General features: G+C 45.4%; 1 protein-coding gene across 5 annotated transcripts in view; it reads right to left on the bottom strand.

Moving 5' to 3' along the window:
- FMNL3 (formin like 3) overlaps positions 1-27271 on the bottom strand; it is a 106230-nt gene that overhangs the window by 40538 nt on the left and 38421 nt on the right. For 4 of the 5 annotated variants that reach the window (XM_066615727.1, XM_066615728.1, XM_066615726.1 and 1 more), the window contains exons 2-8: positions 19760-19843; positions 16913-16993; positions 15282-15358; positions 9169-9252; positions 6863-7015; positions 3170-3278; positions 1677-1753 (exon numbers count right to left, since the gene is read on the bottom strand). In XM_066615727.1, coding sequence (XP_066471824.1) covers positions 1677-1753; positions 3170-3278; positions 6863-7015; positions 9169-9252; positions 15282-15358; positions 16913-16993; positions 19760-19843 — 665 coding nt within the window. The remainder of the gene's footprint in view (positions 1-1676; positions 1754-3169; positions 3279-6862; positions 7016-9168; positions 9253-15281; positions 15359-16912; positions 16994-19759; positions 19844-27271) is intronic. The other variant, XM_066615729.1, reaches the window with a different exon arrangement.

A 27271-nucleotide genomic window follows, 5' to 3' on the forward strand; every position in this document is an offset into this window, starting at 1 on the left:
ACAAATTTATGGGAGGAAGAGTCTATTAGCAATGACAGCTAAATGGAGTCATTCAGATTGTGGGCCTTTTCAGAACAGGGGCCATTTACTTATTTAAGCTATGTAAACCACTCTGCAAACTTTTTTGTTGAAAAATGGTATATGAATATTCTTAAGAATAATAACCTCCATATACAGAGTCTGTACACCTCTAAATAGTGAATACCAGGTGCGGAGGCCGAACAAGAGGGAAAGGTAATCTACCAATGGTACTCGCTTTCTGCTATTGTAAACAGAATACTAAACTAGAAGGACCTTTGTCTGAACCAGAAGGGCAATTTTTATACTTGCTAATGCGTCCTGAGTGTCTAAATGCTGAAAACAGCATATTTTGAGACTGAGCTTAGGAAATATCAAGGTAACATGGTATGACATTATGCCCAAAAAATTTTTTTGGGTGCTAGAGAGATTATATTTTGCAGTTTGCATTATAAATGATCTTTTGCAGAGAATACCACAAGATCCCAGGGAGATGGCTCACTCATTTGCTTGTTCTCCCCTCTGCAAATATGTATTCATCATTCAGAGCCAAATGTTAGAGAATAAGCCAACATCAAATGTAAACCAGAAATGTTGCAAAGAAAGACTTGGAAGCCACAAGTGCACATTTCACATCAACTGTGTGGCCCAGGCAATATTTCTGGCTGCATTATGTAGGTATTTCAACTGGGTCGAACAATACTAGGAAACAAGAGAAGACTGTCCAAAGGCCCATCTGTTCTACAAATTCAAATGCCTGAAATAAGTTTCACTAGCTGGAGGCAAATCGCAGATTTTTCAAAGCTGAAGGCCACTTGAAAGAGGGGTCTCTGCTAATGCTGTGCTCGCTCATCCCATTTTAATCTCTGGTAAACAGGTTTTGCAAGTTTCTGTAATGATACAAAAACCTGCAAGATCCGTTTGACAAGAGGCAACAATGGGTCAAGAGAGTTGCGTGTGTGGCGCGCACCACCACTGGAAGCAATGCCTCTCGCAAGTAACTTCTGACTTAAAAAAAAAAAAAAGCTGCTGTCTCTAGCCAGGGCTTCTCCTCAAAGAATCCTACGAATCACAATTCTAGGAGGATGCCGAGAATTCTTTCTCAGAATTCTTTCACAGAATTGGAATCTTCAGGATTCCCTGACTAGGAGCCCAAGAATTGTGGAACAGTTTTGAAACTGGTTTAAATCTGAAACATACGGTAAGCCCTATGCAGGCATCACATATCCAGGGTGAGGAACATGTGGTTGGGATAGGGTAGTGAAGGCATTCTGTCAAGCCAGGGCACTCTCAAAGTTCCTCTCCCACAGTGTTTGTCTGTGGTGACAAACACCTTTCATGGGGACAGATCCTGCCCATGACTGAGAACGGTGAGTGCCCAGCATTCAATACCATGTGCAAGATCTTTCCTCAAGCACAGTGTTTGTTTCTGCAGACTAACACTACATATGAGACAAAGAATTCCAAGGGCACTGCCAGCATGCTCTCACTATCCCCCCCTCCCCCAGTCGTACGTTCTTCCCCTCGGATACAGAATGTCTGCAATGGGCTGTAGTCCCAATATGTAAACATACCTTTGCTGTAGCAAACCTCCCCACACACCCAACACATCTGGGATGCATAATCTAAATATCCCTGAGGATGCAGAGGCTCCTTACCTGGGGTTCTTATTGTTTAAGCTGAGAGCAATCTCATTGACAGCATGGGGATGTGACATAACCAGATTGAATCCATACTGAAACAGAGAAGATGGAAGACATTCACAGCAACTTTGGAAGAAAACAGAAGTAGTGAAGCCGCAGGGCTGATTGATTTAACAGCCTATGCAGGTACCTTTACATGGTGCAATTACACAGAGGTACACAGAGGTAGGCAAAACTGCGCCATGTACTTTAAAAGTACTTTAAAAGTGGCTTAAAAAAAATAAAACTATTTATTAAAGAAACCTCAAGTATCACAGAAAACCGAAAAGGTAATAGGAGAAATAAATTACAGTAGAAAAATATCAGGGAAAATCAGGAAGAAAGGAACTCATTTTGAGGCTACAATCCTATACAGCAGTGGTTTTCAGACTGGGGTGTCTCGACGCCCCAGCCTGAGGGCCCTGGCCTCTTTCCCCTGAAGGGGAGGGGGCAGCCAGGAGGCAGGGAAGAGGCAGCAGTGCGATCCCAAGGATCGCGCCACTCAGGGGGGCTCCAGGAGCTTGGGTGCACTTACCTGCAGCCTTCCGGGGGTGAAAGCACAGCAATCGCACCCCGCTCCGCTAAACAGTAAGTGGGGTACAATCGCTCCACTTTCTCTTCTGACAGGGTTGCAGGGACTGCGCAAGTGCCAACAGGGCTCCCCAGGTCAGGGAAAGTGAAAGTGATCGGGCCCCACTTCCGGTTTAGCAGAGTGGGGTGCAATCGCTCGGCTTTCACTTTTTCCCTGATCTGGGGAGCCCTGCAGGCGCTCGTGCAGGGCTCCCCGCACCCCAAGGATGCTGCTGCAGTGACTGGTGAGTGCACCCTAGTCCCTGCAGCCCTCTGAGCAACGTGATCCTGGGGATTGCGTCGCTGCCTTCCCCCTGCCCCCGCTGCCTCCCTGCCACCCCCACAAAGACTTACTGCGGCTTTCAAACTCCCTGAGAGTTTGAAAACTGCAGCTATACAGTAACACCTCCGCTAATGCCATTTTTTCTAGCACTGTTTTGCTACAGCACTCTTCATCCTGGGTTGATTGGCCAGAATGCACTTCTCCTATTGGCTACAATAGTTGCCAAACAACGTTTCTTTCACTGATGTCTCCTATAGTGCTGTTTCAGACAGCACTCTGCTTTTCAGGAATGGATTCCCAGAACAATTACTCCACACACATCCGTTGAAGGAAGGCCCATTGAACTCAATGAGGTTTATTTCTGAGTAGACGTGCACAGGATTGTGATGTATGCCTGTTACCTATTCTAGTTCTTGGAAGAGATCAGGCTATACATTAAATACGACACAATTTAAATAATTTATTCTCGTACAAACACAATTTAAATAATTTATTCTGCTAGGGCTGAATTCATTTTTTCCCCCTCCTTATGAATTGTTAGTATTAGCATTGTGGTCAACTGGCAATTCCTAAGCTAGGTAGAGGTAGGCAATCCTTGTGGTCAAGCGAGTATTACCTGATAATTCATGATGGCCCGTAAGCAGAGGATGCACACATGGACATCATCTTTCTGGCTAACCAGCCGCGAGTTTTTCAGGGCTTTCCTGCTGGGAAGGGTGGTGTATCTGGCAAAAAGAGAGCCTGACATTTAGCAATAAGCCATGAAGCCCAAACAGAACATTTCTCTTGCCAATGATGAGGTCACGGCTGGAATGAAGAACAGGAAGGGAGAGTTGTAATTAGAACCCTGCTGGCTTCTGTCAGAAGATTTGCCCAAGATGTGGCTTTGTCTTTGGCAAAAGGAAGACTTAGCAGCTACCTCTCTTTTTTCATCCTAAGATTAATTCTGGGGATATTGCCCATTTTTAAAGAAATTTCCAGGAGCCATGATGACACTTTGGTTGGTGAATTTAGTGTCGGTTTTAGCTGTCAGCAATGTGTTTTTTACCTTCAAAGGGTATTTTTATTTCCAGCTGCTGAAAGTGAGGGCAAATAAAGCAAAGCAATTACTGAAAAGTGAAGAGGAAGAGAGATTCATTGGGGGGGGGAAATATTGTAAAATACAGGACTCCACAAAATGGAGTTTCCAAAGAGGAACAAAAAACATCACTTGCGAATAATCTGCAACACTACCAGATATGCATGGAATACAGAAAGCCAAGGGCAGACAGACTCAAGGCTGAATATAGAAAGGAGGTCCAGGTCCCCAGGCGTATCAACAAGAAAGGCAAAGGTGGGCACAAGGCCTCTTCAGAACACTAATTCCATTCCCAGCACCAGCCTTGCCATGAAGCTACCTGAAATGGTTGTGCGGACCAACACCCTTGGAGGAGCAGTGAACAGACAAGCCCCTGGCTCATCTATCTATTGCCCTCTCCAGCCTGCTGCTCCACTGGGTGCTCTCATTTTCTTCCAACTTGCTTGGAGCAAGTGGAAGAGGATCACAGCAGTGGCAGCCCCCTTCCCCCTGCAGGACTGCTGGGGAAGAAGGGGGAAGAAAATAAAAAAGGGGCCATGACTTCAAATCACTTCTCCCTGCCTTCTTGGTGCTTACAAGGAATTGAGTACTCAGGGAAAAGTAATTTGGAACCCTCTTCCCCTCCCTTCCTTTGACTTACAAAGAGCATGGCCTGAAGCCTCCTTGCTCTGCACCACTTCTGTTTGCAACCAGTGATGGTAGTGCATGTTCCCAGGATATGCTGCCATTCATTTCAACAGAAATGGTGCAGAGCAGGGAGGCTGCACATCACACTCTTCATAAGTCAAGGGTCAGGGATGTGCCTGGTTGTTCATCTACGCACTACCCCTCTCATCCATGGGAGGTGCACACTTGTACATAGATGGTATATGGGGACATGCAGGCAGTGCCGCAGCTCTCCATTCCAGTCAAAACACCTGTTCATCACGTCTTAGAAATATTGACCAAGTATAGGAGCTCATAGAGAACATGTCCCTGCCAAGATTATAAAGGATGGGCACTTACTCAAGTCAGAGGTACAACCTAGGAATCCTGTCTCCCAATTCCCTAGAACCCCATCTTTCCCTGCCTTAACATATCTCAGGCTTTAAGAGAGCTGAAAGGGGTGATGATAAAGAGGCTCTGGAGTTTAATTGCGTATGTTCTCTAGAATTAATTCTAAGAGGTAGTCTTCCCTTTTCCCTTAGTGACATTACTTGGTCATTTAGATAAGAGCATGTTATGGCAAAATCACAAACTTGTTTGGAATTTACTAACGGCAACACAGAGTCTGATAGCCAAAAATGTGGTATGAGCCAACTGTGGGCCCAATCCAACTTTCTAGCACTGGGACAGCCACAATGCAGCCCCAAGGTAAGGGAATAAATGTTCCCATACCTTGAGGAGGCCTCCAAGTCTGTCTCCCCAACACAGGAAGCAGTGCATACCCCATTGGCACAGCAGCACTGGCACTGGAAAATTGGATAGGATTGGGCCCTTGTCTATGCTATGCTGAGTGGAGAGTTAAAACCTGGAAACTGGCAGAAAATGTCAAAACTGACCATGAAGGGAAGGAATGGTAAACGGCAATTGGGAACATTCAGGGAGAAGTGGTTTCCTCTTGCCAGTTTCATGAACAGCAGGTATAACTTATAGCTCATGCTCATCCAGGTTTTCTACTGGATAAAGAAAAACCATGACTGATTAGAGCAAGATAAACAATGATCAGTGTTGATTTCACATGTGCCTTTGAATCAGAAGTATGATATTGGCTAGTTTTATATATTTATAACTGCTTGTGATTATTTGTGTGTAAGAAGAGTATAAATGTATGTTTAGAACATAATTTTTGGTAAATAGAGTGAGTAGTAATCATAAAGAGATTCTTTTGATACGTATCTTTTGTCCTTTCCAATCAATTAGCATTTGCAGAATTTTCAAAAGGTACAAAGCCTGCAACACCTGTTCGGCCTAGAAAAGTTGCAGGAAAGGTGTGCACACCATGGACAGCTATTCTTTTCTCAAACTGCCTTCAATTCTCTGAAAAGCATTATCATGTCTCCCATTTTAGTTTCTTGGCAGGAATCTCAAAGCAAACTCATTCCACTGAAACTACAGATAAACCTAACCATATTGAAGTAGTGCGTACCAGACTGTGGACATAAAGAAGAAGCAGGCATTCCCAGAACATGATGATGAATACTTATACACAGCTTTTCAACAAAGTCATGAAAATTGAGGGAAGTATTCATGCAAGAGCCCTGTATGGTACAGTTACTTTTCTTTACAGATGGGAAGCAAAGGCTGAGAAATAAGTGATTTTCCCACAGTCAGTAATATAGAGTCTAAATTACTGATTGTGGGAAAATCACTTATTTCTCATCACCTGATCCCTGAAGGACCACACTCTGCAGAACCACACTGGTTAAATTGTAGACCATGGCTGAGTTGGAATTTTAATCCAGGTCTACATACAGAGCCTAGGTACTGAGCAGTTCAAAGAACAGAACTGTAAACAGTTCAACCCCATGGACTGTAAGGCCAAACCTCAGGAAGACAGGGGTCCAAACCTAGGAAGGCTATAAATGGGTCCCATCGGGCCTTGTTCACTGTACCATCATGGAAGCTTGTTAGATGAAGGGACTGTTGTGCACTCTACATATGCAGTGTAAACGGCCAGTGTGGCCCTGTGGAGTGTGGTCGTGAGATCAGGTGATGTAAAGGACACAAGAGGTTCCCTTCTGGTCATGTAAAAACTGCCGATTCTGGACCTGTAAAAACTACTAGGTCCTCAGTATGAGCAACTCAATATGGCTGAGCTGCTCTTGGGCAGCTCATCCCCACTTGCCTGCTTGCCTCCAGAACACCAGTCTTGACATGGACCATCTGTGCTCTCATTTGCACACCCACATATATTCACATGCAACTCAGGTCCAGTAGGAGACACCACAGAATTCATCCCAGCACCCAGTGCAGGAATACTTACCTAAGTGACAAGGACAGAGAAAGAGAGAGAACAGGAGACCAGCAAAGACAGGCAAACAGAGCAGGGCAAAAGACAAGGCCTGGTGCAGAGAGGAGACATGGCCAGCTACCCCCAGAGGAGCTTCAAGGGGGAAGGATGGGAGTGGGGAGAAAAATTCAGCACACGGCATCCCCTAGAGGGCAGAAAGCAGGGAAGGTTTATTATTATAACCAACAGCAGCTTAAAAGGCTACACATCAGAGGGCACAGCAGGGCAGAGGTACATACCGGAGAGCAGACTGGCGCGCAGAGCGAGCAAGGCTGTTGGCGTAGGGAGCAGACAGGGCGCTGGGGTGCTGCAGATCCTCTATGGACCTGCTCCAGGATTTCAGCTTCTCTAGCGCTCCATCCTCGCCACTTTCCAGACCCTCAAAATCAAACCTGGATAGCAGACAGGGGACACACACCACACACACCGAGAAGCTTTAGAGCAAAAGCTGCAGAGCGCCCAAGCTATGGATTCATGAGGGCTGCAGCACAGCACACAACAAGGCACTGGCATACGCTCCAAACCATCCCTGTGTAAGCAGGATCTGAGCACAAACAAACCAGGAGCAAGATATACAGGGGTGTTTCATAAGGCTGTGCCAGCACTAGTGCAAATCCCTCAGTCGGCTCTACATCCGATGTCTGTCAAGACACAACACCATGTGCACGGTTCCGCAAGCTGGCTTTACATCAGGCACAATCCTTTGCAGAATCCATCTATGCAACCTGGACGGCAGCCAAGTGCATTAGCTAGTACACTGGGACACATTTGCTCCAGCTTGTTTCCTGGGATATATCCTGGGAACAGCTGGTGTCATGCACACCAAATCTTGAATGGAGTCACTGTTTAAGCGCCTCCCTTCTGGACTGGGAGCAGCCCAAGTAATTCCGTGATAAAACAGGAATCGATTTTCCAGTGGACACTCACTCACTAGCAATTTCCATGCTCCTCTGTATGTATGTGAGGAGCACAGGTACAAAGGGCAGGGAAGAAACCGTCTGGGGCAAAGCTCAACAAATCCCACCCAGCCCTCTTCTGTATGAATTTGGCTAGGGGGGGAAACACTGTGTCATTGGCAGGCTGTTCCATGTCCCGCCATTCCTGATTGAAGAGATGCAATCAGGCACTCAGTCTTTTGTCACCAGCTGGACCTGTGGGGATTGACTAGTGCATACCCACCTTATAAAGGCACCAAAGACTATGAGCAATACTGCCCAAGCTCAGCCTGAAAGTGCCCAAACAGAAGCAAGAACAAAGCTAGGATCAAAGCAAATAAGCTCTTCAGAATGTTCCCTACTTTAATGAGGACTTGTCACCCAAAGGAGGCCCAAACACAGGCACTGAATCTCTCCTGCCTGATTTGATCTCTTTTATTCCTTTTATGTTTCTATCTCAGCTATTCATTCAATTAATTCAAACTGGGAGATGTGTCACAGTAACAGATTAATCAAGAGGGGGGAAATTTTTGATTGGTGGGAATGAGAATGAGGGGCCTTCTGGCTTATTTCCCAAACTATTTTTGTGCCTGGCATGTCAACAGGGGATTTAAAAAAAATTAAATTAGTTATTTCCCCTAATCCTTCAGGGACTCCAAGGCTGGATCAAGCTCCTGGTCTGGTCTGTGTGTACCAAGGCCTCAGAGCCCTTTTTCTGCACAAAGCAGGACAGGTGTGTGCCGTATCAGCCCCTGTGAGTGGATGGTAGCCTCTCAATTGGCTGAGGCTGCGTATTAAAACCAGAAACTTGACCAACTGCACTAGGCTGGGCCACAGAGCATTTATTTATTTATTTTTTGGCTTGCTGCACTTCAGGCACCAGCTCCAGTCATAGACCTTGAGGAGACTGAGATGGGAAATGCACCTTCCAGGCTTTGGGTGTGGTTGACCAAGAGACCTGACACTTCCCACAAGCGGAAGCTCCTATTTATTAAATTTCAAATAATCTCACACTTCCTTTGATGTCCTCAGAAAAGCATCTAGTGTGTGGTTTTTTTTTGTCAGATGCAAATTTATTTAAGTGCAAACATTTAATGAATGAATGAAATTAATTCAATTAATCCACTAAGAAGTGTTAATAACAGCTTAGGAGAACATAAACTGCAATCTCTTTTCCTCTTCATCATGGGCCCATTCTCTACCAGATCCAGTTCTATGGTTCTGCCAAGCAAATTTCTTCACCCTGCTCCCCACCCACACCCCCACATAAGCCAGGTGATTACAGCACTGTACTGTCAGGAGGGTGTTTTTTTTTTTAAAAGCCCTGTGATAAACAAAGAAAGATTTCAGGAGTGAGAAAGATCCTGGGATAGAAAACATTGAAAACAAGTCCAGATTGTCCTACTTGCCTGAAAATTTGGACAAAGTCCAGTTTCTTGGGTCAAGCCCTAAGAAATCACCATTGGTTCAGTATGATGACCTCCTACAACTACAATGATCATTATCTTTATGTAGCACCAACAGTGTTCCGACTCTAATCCTACACAAATTGAAATGGTGCGAGGAGACAGGAAGATCCAGGACACTTGGAATAATATGTAGACACTTACATGACTGCACACTGAGCAAAGGAGAGATAATCCACCAGCACATCCAGACCTTTGTTTTCGTCATTGAGAAATTCACGCACCCACCTGCAAACAAAATAGGTGTGCAATTATCCAAGAACAACACACATTTCCTTGTTTGAAGTCAGTTAATCACTTAGTCTAAACATGGAGTACCTTTCTAAGGCCCTCTCTCCCACTCTAGACAACTCTTGCTGCTTATGCACTTCAACAGGCACACCGGAAAAGTTGGACTGGGATACTTGATGCTTTAAGATTGGAGCTGGTTGCACCAACTGTTTTCTAATGTCAATATTTACTTCAAAAAGTAGCACATTTGAGACAGCCACATTCTCACTCTTCCCAGCGTTCACATTACTTCAATACCCATTTGTTTTCCACTCAGTGCCATTTTCCTTCTTTTATGCCCTCATGGTCCTCAGCCTCACCTGCACACACTACAGTTCAATTCAGTTGTCTGTGGAAACTAGATGTTATTTTTGGCCCAATTCTGACTGGGCCTTGTGCTGCTGGAAGACCCATAGCCCACTACGAGGCTTATATAGAGGTAAGTAGAGTAAATATTTTTACATGTCACTGGCAGGCCTTGTTTCCTTCCCCACCACTGGATGCAGTGCATGCTCTGTCAGCGCAGTTGCATCATTAATGGTGAGAAATTGGATTGGGGCCTTTGTTTATGAGCATCAGATATGTGTTGACATAGCCAATGCGACAGATGTATTCGTAATGACACACTTTACAATTTTGAACATTTCCCCCCCATGTACCTACAACGTTCTGCCATTTAATAGCATTTTATTTGAGTCAAGCTTAGGGCCAAACTACATCTAATGCTAAAACCATCATTACTACATGTGTGCGGGTGCATCTGCCCACCCTGATCAAGATCACCACCACAGCTTGGAGGGATAATCCTTTCCTCACCCCACCCCGAATGCCTTATGCCTCAAGGGGGAAGCTGGTCTGGTACAAATAGCAGTTTGAGAGGGTAACTTTCCTTGGGTACTGTTTCCAAAACAGGAGAGTACTGATCAGGTTTGACAGTGCGATGAAGAAATATGTGTGTGCACTGTGGGAAGCAATTCCTTTCTCAAACCACTTTCAAGCTATTGCCTGTTCCCAGTCATTGGAAACACCAGGCAAGGCATGGAACAGCCTCTATCCTGCATAACAGTTCAGTTCATTTACAGTCTGGGGCCCTGCACTTTCAGAGTGATATGGACAAACTGGACAGGGTTCACAGGAGAGAGATGAAGATGATAAATTTATAGAGAGACCAGCCACGGCCCACCCAATGTGTGTCATGGAGAGATTGCAGCATCCCCAGCTGCCTGTAAATATAACAACTGGCACAGCTTTATCTTCCACAGCAGGGCAGAGAAGGTTTCACTGAGAGCCCCACAGCCCCCAAGATGCCTGCTAGAGGCATCTTTCCTTGCTGTCCCTGGTGAAAGCAGGAAAAGACACGTGGATCTGAGGTGACTCACAAAGAGCCTAGTCTGCGTGGAGAGAATATGAACATGCAGAACGTTATCAAGTAATGGGACATGTGTGTGTGAGAGAGAGAGAGTGAGAGAGCTTACATATGTGTGAGTTATACATAGCAACTCTGAAATCAGTACATCATATGAGGGAGGATGCACATATCAGTAGGAAGGTTGGTTGTTCAGTGTGTGTTATTTCCAGAATCAGTTATGGTTGAATGCGATTTTAGACCATCAATCACTGGACACTGGAACTGTGCTTATGCTCTCTCTCTCTCTCTCTCTCTCTCTTTGGGATAGAGGAGCAATGCACCCGCCCATTTCCTGCCTGTCTGCACTCCAGCCTCCACCCCCAGTGCATTTCCTGTCTGACTCCAGTGGCTGCTATTTTAGGGTCCTCAACACATTTGCTGGAGGTGAAGGGGCACAGAGGTTGGAGTAGAAGCTGCCTTAGGCAAATCCAGTCCTAGCTGTTATCAGGTACAGGAAGGGGGGTTGTGGGTATATGTTCCCCTGTATGAATCCCCCTATATAAAAGGGTGTTGTGAACACATTTGTGTTCAAAAACATATTTTTGAACACATATTTTTGAATCCATCTGCAGATGGATTTGCTTGAATTCTCTGAGCATAGCTCAATAGCAAGAGACATGTTTGGCATGCAGAAGATCCCAAGCTCAATCTGGGGGATCTCCAAGACCTTTGTCTGATACTCTGCACAGGGCTAGGAGGATGAATTGCCTGACAGTATAAAGGGGTTTTATACGTTCATATGCAAGGTTACATACGCATGTGAGATGGACTAAGCATGTGGATGCAGCACACAGAATCCCAGAAATGGAAAGTCCTAAAGGGCTCTGTGACTAAGCAGGATTCCCATCACCATCCACAATTCAAGCCAGCACAATCCAGATGACTCCATTCTATGCGCAGGGAACAGGAGCAAAAAAAGTGCCATGCTGGGAGGGTCTGCCCATGGTGAAAATATAGCTCCAGCTGACTCGAGCAAGTGAACTGTGACTCTGTGTGTTTGTATGTGCTAGTTAAAAGCACAGAAAAAAAAAACACAACGTTGGCTGGCAGTATTTCAGATATGCCCACCCTGGTTGTGTTTCTGGAATCTCCTCCTTCCTCAAAAGGCTTTAGCTGAATGGGAGAGACTTTTGTTTACAAGAAATTGAAATGAGGTTCAGAAAGACAGAGGGGCTTTTCTCAAGAGCAAGATGCAGGCTGCTTGTAGCAGATTAGGACACTTGGCAGGCAGGCAGACACAGGCTCTCCATCTGCATAACACAGATGAACACTCCTATTCTCAAACTGAGGATCTCAGCCTGAGAGCCTGCTCTTCTTCCCACCCCAGACAACACATTACTGAAGGTTCTTATCAGTATCCAACACAGGGTCACTTCCTAGGTTATGTTCTTGTCATCTTTGTGTGAAGAAAAGCTCAAAATTCTGTATCAAAATAGGTCACATTCCATGTCATGAAGAGCTGAATTCCACCTCCTGTACACATTATGCAAATCAAGCAATTAAGTGCAATTTTCTTTATTTTGAGTAATTTATTCTGCTTCTACTAGACATGGGGAGTGGCACATGTCTAGCATGCTTGGCACTGGAGCTCTGGCACTGCCCCTGGAAGTCCTGCTCACCACCACTACCTTGCTCCTACCCCTACTTCATTATTTCAGCAGACATTGCTCACACATTTTCAAGCCTATTTGCATAGCCTTAGGACCAGAAACTTGTTTGTTTCTTGGGGGAAAAACAATTCTCAGGGTGCTGAACACAGCAGTCAATACCATTTCCTACACTTTTGCATATAGGGAACAGACACTGGCACAAATATTATCCATCTTCCTCAAATGTTCAGCTGTTACAAAATAGGTGTCGTCTCAAGAGACTGCCATGTATATGACACAAAGCAGGAAAGATTTACTGCCTATTTTCAGAAAAATCCATGGATACAAAGCTCCTGCCTTTCTTAGGGCTCAATCCTAACCCTTATGACAGTGTTTTCCAGCACTGACATAAGGACAATGCAGCTCTGAGGTTAGGGAACAAACATTCCCTTACTTTGAGGAGGACTCCGTGAGTAACACCCAACTGCAGGATGAAGCACATGTCCCATTGGCAATGCTATGCCAGTGCTGGAAAGCACTGACATTAGGGGTTAGGATTGCGCCCTTAGTGACTTACAGGAGCTAAGCCTGTGATTTATTAAGACGACTATAAATAATCTTAAAGTATGTGTTAGTGACATAGCACTTAACAATGTTTATCCTAGTCATCCTCACAACAAATTCTGTCTGGCAATAATACTACTTGGTGTTTACACAGTCCTTTTTTTCCTAAATGCTCAAAGTGATTCACAAACACTGTCAGAGTGACAACGGTCCTAAAAGGTAGGCCAGTGCTATTCCAGTATTACACATGGGGGGGGGGGCTGAAGGTGAAAAGCCAAAGTCCATTGCCTAAGTCCATTCAGTTCACAGCTGAACCCCCCAGCCTCAGCAAACACTCCCTTCCCCAATTTCAATTTAGAGACCCTAATATTTGCCTATCTTACAGGATTGCGGCAAGGCTGACAGCTGTAACAGAGCACCACATAGCAGGGACCTTATAAGGAGCACATAAATATGGCCAAAGATCGTATTTATCATTATCATAATTATCATTGTCATAAATATGGCCAAAGATATTAATCTTCTTTAAAGTGGCAATTGCAACACGATGATGACATGGTCTTCCCCCTCCCTTGTCAAAAGAGAGGAAGATCGAGCTGCTCATATTTGCTACAGAACATATCCTTGACAGTGGCCTTTACAGTCACTTTAAAAGAAGGCAATCCACAGCACAATATTTGGCAATGATGCCGAACGATGTTCAAGATTACACATACTAGAAGCACTGTCCGTTCAGTAGTTGCTGACCTGGCTACCTTCCTGGGTGTGTCCTACTGACTATGTCCCTTATCCTTAGGGGTCAGTGCACTTTTGTCCTTCTGCTTTCAGTCCATCGCCTGCTATAATCCAAATAATCAGAGTCGGGGCCGCAGAGGTACTTTGGCAGGAATATTTGGGAGTGGCGAGTTGTGCAGTGAACAGATAACCTTAAGATTCCTTCCAGCAGTGCATATGCTTATAATTCCCCATTGTAGATTTCCCCCCTCCAGCCCGTGTGCAAAGTCCCAGCAATATTCCAAAATACTCTTCCTCATGCCAGCTTTTGGCAAGCCCCCTCCCTGCTGTTCCTGAGCTCCACACGCCCAGATTGCTGCTCATTCATGGCTCAGGCCTCGCCCAAGGGTCTTGCTGACTTAGCACCACTCCCTGTGCCAGCCCCAGCCATCCTGAGGAACTCCCACCCAAGAGCAACCAGAAACCAAGGACAGGAACAGTTCGACTTCCTGCCCTTGTCGGCGTTTCCCTTCCAGCTGGAGCCAGGACAGGTGGCGAGAGGGGAATGTTTCCCAGTTCACAACCGCAGCCATGAGAACCTTTCAAAGGATAGGGGCCTCTCGTGCCTCTGTCTGCAGGCAAGGGGAAGCATCAAATCAGAGTGGCCTTATCTCCCCCACGCAAAGACAGCAGCTGAGTGGAAAAGGCCTCCGGGGTCACAGTCCATCATCCTCTCCAATTACTGCCAAAATGAAGGGCCTCATCAAACGCTGTGTGGCCTCATCAACTGAAAGGACAGGCACAAGTTCAGCTCTCTCTTCTCTCCTCTGGCAAATTGCATACTGTGTGACCCCAACCAAGACTCCTTTCCTCTTTTTGGCTTTGTTTAGCCTGTCTATCCAGATCATTGCTTTGCTGTTGTGCTATACTGGTTGGAAGGACATCCTGAACACAAAAACATAATACAAATCCTGCTGGATCAAGCAAACGTTTCCTCTAGTCCAGCCTCCTATCTCCCAGGGTAGCCAACCATAGGCCACAATAGCCAACCAGAAGCAAGAAAGGAAGGCAACCCCCCTTTCCCACAGTCTGCCCCAGTCTACATGTATTCCACAGTATTTATTCATTTAAGCAATTTTTACCCTGCCTTCCCCCTAGCAAAAGATGCCCAAGGTCGTTTACAAATACAGAGGTATACTGCCTCTGAGCCTGGAAGCTCTGCCTAGTTATCATGGTTAATAACAGTTAAATACTGTTAAATACTGTTAATAATAGTCCTATCCTCTGTGAATATGCCACATCACCTTGTAAAGGCAACTTAGCGAGTGGCCATCACCACCTCTTACAGCAGCACATTCCAGGCACTGGTTAAGACTTTAGACAGTCTCCAGGTGGTAGAATGCCACACCTTCCAAAGAAGCTTAACATCACTGTGGACCAACTCATTCACCAGAATGTATATGGCACAGCACAGGCAATGAAAAAGTATGGTACAACTGACAGGAGGACTTGAGAGCTGGGCTACAGGCATAGTTGCGTCTACACACTGACCTGCTTTTCCAGAGTTCTGCTACAGCCAGCTCAGCAGGGCAGAGGCAAAACCACTCCAAGTCACAGAGAGCAGCATATGTAACATAGTGCACATGAGAATGGCACTGTCTCAACTTGACATGTGGCATACTGGTCCAAAAGCTTGGCCAGGACGGACTTACCCAATGTGGTTGGTCCTTAGAGAAATCTCCAGCTCCCTCAGCACTTTAGTAGATTCCTGCACTCTCCGACGGAACTTCTGTAAACACAAGACTATGCTTTATTGGCAAGATATAATTACTTTTCTCCGCCACAACCTGACCTGCATATGAAGGGCTGGATGAACCATCAGGTTAAGTGCATTATAACACAGTGTTCTATTCAACCAATTTTTTTCTTGTATTTCCCTATTCCCTTTCATCTTTATGACTATTGTGACTTTTCTACAGTGATTTTGTGAAAAAGGAAGGCTAAGTGTGACACAGTTCATAGATGCAATGTGGCTCTGCCCAGAGAGGATCGGAAACAGGATACTGGCAATCCAAGCGTTCAATCTCCAAAGACTTTCCATTTTATGTATCACTTTATTTATCACTTCTCTGACTCCCTCCCCCCCCCTGTGTTCTTACCCTCCAGCCTGGTGTGTGTGTGTGTGTGCATGTGTGTGTGTGTGTGTTGAGCAGGGACTCCCAACAGCCAAGATCCAGTGCCCTTTCTACTTCCCCGTGTCACCAAACAGCCTGTCTATTCAAAGCACTGTAGACTGAGCTCTGTGTTTTAAGGGCACCATCTAGACCAGGAGTATCAAACATAAAACCCGGGGGCCGGATGCGGCCTGCGGAAGCTTTTTATATGGCCCTCAGTTCTTTCAGCTGCTGAGCAGTGCTGAGGTGTTACTGCTGAAAGGGCAGCCCACATGAAAATTGGGCTCTCCCATATCTTGAAATATGATCAAGATTCATATATTTTCTCTTTTGTTTTTTGCAGCTAATGAGTTCCCAAGTGAGAAAAAGTGTTTATTTTGGTTATGACCTGTTTAATGACATCACTTCTTGCCTAATGACATCACTTCCGACCCTCAGTAGGCATCATGAATGCTATGTGGCCCTCCGTATAAAATGAGTTTGATACCCCTGATCTAGACTGCAGTCCCATTCCTGGCCACCAGACTAAGCACTACCTGAACTCAGGGACCACCACATAGCCTTATGAAGTCCCAGACTCAGAGCTTGCCTGCCATACTGGAGACCCTCTGCTTGGCTATGCTTCAGGTCCCTTTTCCTGTTCTGATGCCATATAGAACCTGATCTTCCACACTCCGAGCTTGCTTCAGGCCATGCTGACCAGTTACTGCACCTGGTCCTTGTCTGCCCTGGACTGTGCCACTTACCTCTGGCCCCACTGTACTGTTAACCAGTTCCCTCATGGTTCCAAAAGCCTTACTGTTTGGAGTCTAGACTTTGAACTAGAGACAGGCCTAGTTCAGACAGGCTTGTCTGTTTTTCCAGTGCTGTCGATTGCTGTTTGGTCCTCAGCTTAGTAGACTAGAGGCAAAACCTTGTCAAATAATAGGTGCAACATATTCCCTGTTAAGGCACATTTGAACGGCACTCTCTCATACTTGCCTTCTAGTGATACTGTAATAGAATGTGCCTGACCCAGGCATACAAGAGATCACTGTCCTATTCAATGGCTAGTGCTTTGTTCTAGGGCTGGGGAGGCAGTTTGCTTGTTTGATAGCCACCTTTTCAACTCTGTAAATCATTTTAAATATTCTGTAACCATAACTATATATTAGGTACATAGCTCTTACCTTCCGGGTGACTCCTGGGTCGAGGAAACTCTTGAGTTTCTGGATATATGTGTGGGGTGGGTTTTTCACCTGAAATCTTTCCTGTTCCAGGTTGGAAGGTTTGTGGGGAGGGGACAGAAGAAGAAAGGGGGAGGAAAAAAAAAAAAAAGAATGATTGAGAAGTCCTTGAAAGTGCAGTTAGCTTAGCCTACCCTAGCCCGGATCATTGCAAGAACAAGGTCTCCACTGTTGATTTATTAACATTACAAGTCTCTCTGTGTGTGAGCCCTGACCTGCACTAAAAGCCTGTCTGGTGGCTTGCTCTTCTTGGTAATCTGAATACCAGATGCGCTTTTTCTCCCAAGCCTGTCTCTACCAAGCCTGAAAGCACAGCAATTTCTAGCCTCTACTCCACCCAGCTCTGTTCTGTTCTGGCTCTTCTGTGACTTTGCCTGCTGCTCAAATGTGAGAAAGATCTGTGTCCTTCATTTCAAGCTTTCCATCTCTTCTTGCCTTCACTTTAAGTTTCTGTACTTACTTTCAAACATCTCCATGATCTTGCTACTCTAGATCAGCCTCTTATTTTCCCTCTATATGCTGTTCCTCTTCAGATCCTTGGTTTTCTACACACGCCAATCTTGTACAACTTTCCTTCTCTATTCTGTGGCCTGTGTTATTTTTCCCTTACCGTTCTCTATCGCTGGAAAGTCTTTCCACTTAACCTTTGGTTCTTTCCCCCTGTTTTTACCTTCATGTGTCTCCTTAAAACATGTTTGTTCAAGCTGGCTGATCTCAACTCATACTTCTCCCCTTGTACTTTACCTTTCCCACCTCCTTAACAAGTCATATTTTGATTCTTAGGGCCAAATGACATGAGACATTTAAAATGTCACTCACTCTGATGAGTTTAGTTTTTCTTTAAATAACAGCAGCCTGAACAGGAAGCCCCCATGAAACAGGCCTGTGATGGAACAGTAAGGGACTTTAACTCCATCCTGCACAACAATCCTGATCTGGAGAGGGATCTGAATTGGTTACCAATTACACCAGAAAAAAAGCTCCCAGTGATGCCAACTGGAGCTTTTATTCTGGGGTAAACAGCAGCCAAATCAGGTCCCTCTCCAGATCAGGATCATTGGGGGGGGGGGGGGGGAGAGTAAGTTAAAGACCCCCACCCCCAACAATGGCCCAAATCATGGGCCCTTAATATAGCTGCTAAAGGCAACCTAAGGGTTAATGAAGCTTTTAAGTTTAAATGCAACATGATGTTTGGCCTTTAGACCATGTCTGCACTCAAACTGGTGTTGTTGTTTTTAACTGAAATTTTCATATAGCACTTAGACATTTAGGCACATTATAAGCAAACACTCATGCATATGACAGGGTTGTGAAACTCCCTCCCCCAACACCTTGTGGGAAGAGGACTGAGACAGCAGCAGCCCATCTTACCCTCTAACACCGCTACTGTGAGTATGGTAATTGAGACAGCACAGCCCTTCTTCATCTTGCCTGCCCAGCAAGAAGCCTAGGCAGGTAAGAAGGAGAAAGAGGCAGAGCCTCTACCTTGATGACCGGATTAGCCACTACCTTGATGACCGGATCAAAATTTTCCAGAGCTAAAAATCTTTGAATCTACAACACAAGTTCAAAGTCTTTTTCCCCAGACAGCCTGTGACGCACAGGGGTTGGATGTTGCAAGTTTAATCCATCCATCATGCGATAACAAAGATGACATTCCTATAATGCCGAAGAATTCAGCAGTCCAGCATTAAAAAATGCATTGTGAAGGGAATATGGCCTGCTCTTTTGAAAGAAGTCAAGGAACTGTAGCTCAAGGGGGCATAAAGCTGTTTCTGACAGCAGTCCTGCTTGAGTTTTAGGCCTATGTCACAGGATGATTTGCAGCTTTGACAAGAGAGAAGAACCTCTCGCCCAGGGATGGGAACTTGAGTTGTGACTCAGCCTTGAGTCGCGAAAATGCGCATTTCAGGGTCCCCCGACTCAGCACTCATCCCCACGTATGCTGACTCGAGTCTGCCTGTGTCTGGGTGTGCTTGCTTACTGTTTTCGCTGCATGAAAAACCTTGTGGGGAGCCATCACTCCAACGGGGCAAGCAGCAGGGAGGCTCCAGCCACGAGGCAGGGAAGAGCTAATAATACCTCCGAGCAGGAGGAGCGAGGCAGAAGAAAGCTCTTTCGCGCATCTCCCATAGGAAGGAAGGAACCAATGATCATTGGACAAAGGATGGGTGTTCGGATACTTTCTCTGGCTGAGGTAGAGCAGAAGGAGCAGCCCAAGGGGGTTCTTGTCTTACGACTGGCTGCAGAAGTCCAGGAAGGGGGAAGAGGCAGGGAAGGGGGGAGGCAATTCATAGCGATCACACTTTCCCTCCATGGTGGGGAGGAGGAACCCTCACTGAATGACAAGCTGCATGGGACTACTTCTGAGTAGAGTTGCCAAGGATCAGGTTGTCCTGGTAAGCCACACATGTGACCCTCCTCCCTCTTACCACTTCTGTCCCCGCTCTCTCGCAGCCCCTCCTACCCTGTTTACAGATGGGCAGGGACAGCAGGGGGGTGTTTAAAGAGAACTCCAACACACACACACACACACACACACACACACACACACACACACACACACACACCCCAGTTGCAGCCCTGTTTTTTCCAGTTGGCTTTTTAAAATGCGACAGGGCGACTTGAGTCCTTTAGAGTCATGAAAGGGTACCTCAGTGACTTGGAAAGTGCCCTCATTATGATTCATTTTCGAGTCAAGTTGCAGAGGGCGGTGACTCTAGACTCGACTCGAGTCACACCACACTAGGTTTTTCCATCCCTGCTCTCCCCACATCCACCCCATCTTACCTGGTCACAAATAAGGTCCCATTTCTTTTCATTGTCGTACTGCCGCAGGAGACGGGCCTTGTCAGGAGGGAGGTTCATGGAGCTCTGAGGAGAAGACCAGAGAAAGGTAGTGAGGAATGCTGAGATCACTCCTGCACAACACTCATCTGAATACACAAATTGGCTTTCCCTTCTGAGAGTAAGACACTAGAAGAGCATATTGAAAGTTCAAGCTGAGTAGGTGATGGGTAGGGTTGGCAGATGTTCAAGATTGGCCTGGTCTAGACAACTCAAGGATATTCGGTCTAGTGTCCTGAACAAACTTAACCAAAAGCATATATTGTCAAGGAATAACATGCCACACTAAGCCAGTGGCCTCCAACCTTTTCAGGTGGAAATCCAAATGCAGCATGAAATCTGCTCTTAATTTGTCTTACATCCATTACTATATCAAGCTCAGTCCTTCTCTCTTGTTCTCTTTTCTGCTTCCCTCTTTCCTAAAGACAGTCATGATGTCTGTCTACGTGATCATTTGAGGTCAGGTATGGGTGATGCTCCAGTTGAAGGCTCATGTACTAAGCGATGTGATGATGGCATGAACAAAGTGATAAGATGCATTAGAAATAGAGCTTTTCTATCTTCAAGAGCTGGTTATGCCAGGGGTTGTTACTGTCTCGAAAATCTGCACAACCTGTTTGATCGGTGGCATGAAAGAAGCATGTGTACATGCCTCTCACAAACCACTTTCAACTATCTTAAAAACTATTATCTGGGGCCAGCCTCTTAGAGGGTAGATGATACCCCTAACCCTACAGCAATATGTGGTGACCCCTAAACCTTCCCCCAAAGTTCCTCTCACACATAGGAACGATTAGTACTGAAGGCTGGGGATGGCTGAGTCTTCCCAGATCTTTGCTATTTCCAGTGCCGCAAACTTCAAATAGCAGGAGAGAACATAAAATTCCTGGCTGGTCTACGACTTGATACAGCTGCCACTTTATGGCAGTTTGGGCATGCTCAGCAATATACAGCTATATAACACTGAAAAACTGAGGACTCAATCCTATCCAGCTTTCCAGCACTGATGCAGCCATGCCAAGGGGATGCAAGCTGCATCCTGCAGTGCGGGGGGGGGGGGGGGGGCAGAGGCTGCCTCAAGGGGGGCTGTATTGTGGCTGCATCAGCTCTGGAAAGTTGGTTAGGATTGGGCAGAGAGACTAAAAATAGACAACATCAGCAACACTAATCTCCTTTAATCCCAGGCAGTTTTTGAACAAGGAGTAAATGATGCTCCGTCCCTCTCCCTCCCCACTATAAATACTCCCTCCCTCCTCTCTATATATTTATACGACACTTTTCTACCATAAAAGCAGCATGCCTGTAATATCCCCTCCCCTAACACAGGAAGCATTTGCAGAAAATGAAAAAATGTATATCTAAAAATAAAACCAAAGATGACTCACTGCAACACTGTCATAAATGTGTGGTGGTTAGTATAGGCCCACAGCCACCACAACAGAGCTGTTTTAGAATTTGACACATGGGAAGTGAACAATGAAAGCAATGTGTATATAACATGTAACAAAGGAAGGAGGAAAAGCATTTTTCATCTGCACAGAACATAAGCTTTCTACTGGGGCAGACCATTGGTCCATCTAGCTCACTATATAGCTCTCCAGGGCTACAAGTCCTCCAGGGCTACCTTCCCCAGCCTCTACTTAGAGATGCCAAACACTGGACCTAGAAGAATCTTCTCACACAAAGCAAGTGCTCTACCAGGAAGCTACAGCCCCCAGGTTTGAAACCACAGGAAGGGGATGGCAGCCACAATGGCTTCAAAGCACTGCACATTCTACACTGTGTTCGGGGTACAGCTTTCACTATATCCTTGCAGCAGACAGATTTCAATTATCATCCAAGAAATGAAGCTTCCAGCACATTGATCTGGAATGCTTTGGAGAAACTGTTCAGTCTGAGACAGTAATTCCTCAAATGCATGCCAAAAGAAAACTAGTCCTATGGGAGCCTTGCACTGGCAGAACATGTGCTCCAGCAGTGCAAGGCCTTTTATTGTGGCATGAAAACCGAGCCACCATTATGCCCATTCAGGATGCTGCTGCAAATGGACCAGTAAACTGGCAGTGGAGGCATGTCATGGGGGAGGGCAGTGGGTTTGGGGATGGTGGGAGGGCAAGGAGGGGTGGATCTCAGTGGCGTCAGCATGTACTAGATCCTATCCCCTCTTTCCCAGACCACCTTGCCCCTTTTCTGTCCTTGGACATACACCAGCAAAATGGCAGGCATATTGCCAAGAAGACTCATATGGCTGGCAACTGAGCAGCCTAACACGGATAAGTAAAAAATATTTTTACTTACCTCCTGTTGGCTGTCCAAACTCCCTCCCACCATTGGATGCAGCATGCTCTCTGCCAGTGTGGCTGCATCAGCACCAATGGCAGGGGATAGGATTGGCAGGAAATCATGGAAGCTTCAAGCACCCTATGATGAATTCACTTATTTTCCCCAAGTTTTGTATTATTTCTCCCTATGTTTGGACAATTCTAACACTGCCCCCCCCCCGCAGATTTAAAGGAAGTGTGCTTTCAATTTTCATTTTAATCAGCTCTTTGAGGACACAGCACATTACATCTCTGACTCAGTCATTACTTCAATGTGGCCTCTTTCCAAACAGGAGGACCATTCAGAAGAGTAAGTCATACAGAAATGCAAAGCATGGGCTCCTCTGAGGACAGAATCATTCTTAATCTATCACAGTTCAAACATTTTTTTAAAAATCAGATTGAAAGTGAAGAGTGCCTTTTACTCCAGAAAAAGGGATGCCTTCGCTACTTAAAGTCCGGGAAACACAAGACCGGGTTTTTCCTGAGGCTGCCATTCCATGCACATATGTGTTGCACAGCATGCCAGAAGTTTCAGCCTGACTCTGCATCTTGGCACGCTTAGTCATAGAGAAGCCAGGAAGCTGAGCAAATACAGTCTTGCAGTGAGTGGCACTGATTAGTTTCATTTATGTACCACCTGGTGCTGGCTGAAATTGCCACCCAACTCTTCAGGCAGGCACCCTGGCCACTTTAATCCCCGGAGTCACTCACCACTTACCTTATTTGTCTCAGAAAATCCAACCCCTTAAAAATGTGGCTACGCTTCTCTCTTGCTAAATAGGCTAATAGCATTGTAAGACATTTTCTGACCTCACCTAATGCTAAACCAGAATGATGCCATGGTTCAGGCATTGGACTTAGACCTGGAAGATCCAGGTTCAAATCCCTCTCAGCTGCAAAGCTTCCTGGATGACCTTGAGCTAGTCACTATCTCTAGCCTCACCTACCTAACAGGGTTGTTGTGAGGACAAAAAGAGTGAAGGAACCATGTACACCACCCTACCACCCTAAGCTCCTTGGAGCAAGGGTGGTATACAAATGTTGGGGGGGGGGGAATCATCCTGGCTGTGTCTGCTCTGCACTAGAGTAAATCTACAAAGACAAGTTCACATATGTGCAGATGTACAACTAATGTGTGCAATCTGAACAGGAGGCAGGTATGATTATTGTGTTATAGTCTCTACTCATTCTGAACTGGTGTTGGTGCCAAATCTTTGAACAGCTCACCTCCCTGATTTAAGAGACACAGGCTACAATCCTATGCAAACTTTCCTGGGAGCAAGCCCCATTGAACAGCATAGGACTTACTTTTGAGTAGACCTGATTAGGATTTTGCTGTCAATCTGTACCATCACCTGTCCTCCCAACTTCTGCTATACAGGACCACAAACACAACCTAAAGAGCTAGAATCGTCTTTCTGGTTTTTATTACTAGACTAGCTGAAGGGACATCAAGTAGGGGAGACACCTGATCCTGGAAATCCAGTGACTACAGACAGCCAATCCCCTGTCATTGTTTGCCACACTGCACCCAGATCTTCTGCACTTCCCCAGTTTGCACATATTGCTGCCAAGATAGGCCTAGACTTGGGCATGTCATATGTAGTTCCTTTCCAGACTTTTAATGCTACATTCAAAGCACTTCAGAACTTGCTACATTATTTATTTCAAGTTATTATATCACCCTTCCTCCAAAGAGCTCAGGGTGGTTTACATGGGTCCTCCTTCTGCCCTCACACCAACCCTGAGAGGTAGGTGAGGCTGAGAGAGAGTGATTGGTCCAAGGTCACCCAGGAAGCTTCATGGCTGAGCAGGGATTTGAACATGGATCTTCAAGGTCTTAAGACCAACTTCCAAACCACTACACCATCCTGGCTCTGCTACATTATCAGCAGTTCCCCAGAGCAGGGAGTTCTGTTTTCCTCAAACTGAATAAGGATGTTGGTTCTGGAGATATCACAGCCCAATCTCTCCTTTTTATTTCTGATCCAAGTGCTTTTAAGTGGAAAAGGCTGTGACTGTGCCCGAACAGGTAAAACAGGTCAGCAGCAAGTGCTGGTCTTCATCCCTCAAGAGGGTGTTTGAACATAACTGTATAGAGGGTGGGTAAGAAAACATCTTGGATTTCTCAGCAAAATCAAATAAAATGAAAAGCTTCATGTTATAATGGGTTTACCAAACTCAGCCCTTCAAAGACTGGAACTTGTTCCAGAAAAGAGTGTGCCCATCTGAAAATTCACTCAACCTTGCTCTGTAGCTGGCTGCTTCAATGTGCTCTTTGTAAAATGGAAAGCCTGAATACACAAACACATGCACTCTCTCTCTCTCTCACACACACACACACACACACACACTTTGAGCCATCAGTTTGAGCCAGGGCTCAATACGGGTGAGTCCTCAGAAGTTATTTTTAGCACCAGGGCTGAACACTGGAATGTGTGGGATAAGAATAAACAAGACTCTCTGAACATGTGCAGAATTCTTCTCACTTGCTATATAGTTGGGATATGAAGAAATGGCTTCCAGGGAGTACTACTTTCCAACAGGGTTAAAATCTTCATGGACCCACTTTTAGAAATGGAGTACTGATACACCCATACATATGCCATTTGCACACATACACACACTGTTCCTTGAACCATTCAAATGCGCACCTTTTCTCTTTTGCACCATATACATACACTTGTTTGGGTCATTCACACATCCAATTACACACATACGCACCAACACTTTCTCCCAAATGTGCTTGTCTGTCCCTTCGCACCATGCGTACGCATGTGCCTTTGTCCCATTCCCACATCCATCCATTCCACTGTACCATTTCTAACACCCAGGTCTGATTCACAGAGGGACAGCTCGGCTTACAAATGGCAGGCTACCTGCCAGATTAGGAAGCCCGCAGACTCTGACTCACTTGCTCTCTGACTCCTTGGAAATGTAAGGAGGATGGAGTCTCAACAATGCCACTTTTGTTCTAGTGAGGAAGGAATTGGAAGTGACAAGAGTGCCTATGAGAAGGCTGAGGGCTCACACTGCATTCCTCCAAATTGCTCCTGACAGAGCCTCTTCTGGATTTGCAGCTGCCAAACACATCCCTCCCTCCTCCTTCCCTCTCCCCACACACTAATAGCAGCAACCCAATGCAAGAGCGTCCAGCTCAAGTGGGTTGGGGAGTCAACCTAGCAGATACCATCCAAAAATGTCAACTCCAAACCATCAATTCATGGTGGCTCCATTAAATACTAACATTTAAAAAAGAATAAATACATTTCCCCTGCAGCTATGGTATGTTCATCTGGACCTAATCACTTATAATACTCTACTTTCCTATTTTCACCACACATCAACCTGAACTACTAATTTAGAGAGAATGGGGAGGAGAGCTGAAGTAGAGGCATGCAGGGTGCAAGTGCTGGTGAGTCAGCCTCTTGGCCCTACTACAGTGGTTGCTTCTTAGCCGTGAATAGAGTATAATCATTTATATGGAATCTTGAAGGCACGCCACAAGTCATGTTAGACAGTCTTATATGTGACACTTCAGGCCTAATAATTAAAAGAACCAAAGGCACAGGGTGGGAACAATTGGAGTTTATACTTTGCTAGACTGTGAACCCAATAATAGCTGACAACATCCATCCATCCGGATAGTTAATGCTTCCGAAGATTAACTTAATTCACAGTCGTTCCTCAAGAACTGAGGATGAGGCTGTGTTCATAGCCATCCAGGAGGGGAGATGGACGGAAAGATAATAAATTTGTCAGCTTTTCTCTCCAGTGCCCTATTTTATTGTTGGCTGCTCATGATTTCTATAAATTTCTTCAAACTGCGGACCACGGGCATCCCAAAACTACCTGTCTGGGCTCAGTGAGGCAGTGGCGGAGACTTTCTCTTCCACTCTGCAATCCTCTGCTTTTGCTGCCGATCTTCTCAGAAACTCACACCAGGCAGCTGCTTCCACCTAGTATTCAGTGTGCAAAGGCTTCTGGGGTGACGGGTGGTGGAAGAGGTTGCCCAGCACGAGATCGGCAGCAAAAATATAGGGCTGCGGTACAGAACATAAAGCCTCTGCCACTGACGCTTCATGCCTGAACAAGTAATCTGGAGACGCAGTGGGTTGCAGTTTGGAGACCACTGGTTTAAATAACCAATAATCTAATACAGAGATTTTCACCATTTCTCATGTCATGGTACACTGATGGGGTGCTAAAATTTTCAAGACACACCATCAGGTTCTGACAAGGTACACTGCGCCACCAGTGGGAAACTCACATCCCCAATAGCCCTACTAATAATTTACCTTCCCCCAATTTCCCGTGGTATATCTGCCAACCATTTGCAGCACAGCAATGTGCCACAGCACGCTGGTTGAAAAATCACTGATCTAATATATATCTACTTTTATGAGGTTGCTACCATAATTGTTCCTTTGGGACAGAGGATGTGCATATTGAAACAGTCTTGTCAATGGCTGATGTCTTGTTTGTGGCTCACCATGCCCCAGAAAACCTTAGAAACATGGGCATAGTCATGGGGTGCCTCTGCAAAGCCTTGAGTACTCAACAATATCCCATGTCCCTTCTTGGAATTGTCAATTTGCTTGCTTTCTTGCTATTGTTGCTTTTAACAATAAAGGAAGTCTCTACCACTTTTTGACACTTAAGGAAAAAATATGCAGTTTCTGAATAAACAATAATCTGCCTTCTGGTTTCTGTTGCTGTGGATAATGAGTGCAACAGCAGTGGAGTGACCGACAAGACTGGGGCACTTTTTTATTAAAAGGCTTTTAAAAATTGTACATATTTAATTAATTAACTTTAAGCACACTTGACTCTTTTTTGCTGAATCTTTGCTGTTTTGTATTAGCATATGATGCCTCCCACTGTCACAACCAGAGCATTCTCAGGACCCCCACTACAAATGTTTTGGCTAAAGGCCTGCAGTGAAAATTGGCTTTAGCCAAGAGGTGGAGCCATGGAGTTGCTATGTTCGCACACTTGGGAACATCAATCATTATTATATAATATTATGAGTTTACAGTTCTACTAAATGTTGTCTGTTCACAAGATCATTTATTCTGTGTGACTATAGGGCAATCTGACTTTCAACCCAGTAGGAAAGGGGAACACCTCA

This window comes from Tiliqua scincoides, chromosome 2 (genome assembly GCF_035046505.1).
Source record: "Tiliqua scincoides isolate rTilSci1 chromosome 2, rTilSci1.hap2, whole genome shotgun sequence".
NCBI classification, from domain to species: domain Eukaryota; kingdom Metazoa; phylum Chordata; class Lepidosauria; order Squamata; family Scincidae; genus Tiliqua; species Tiliqua scincoides.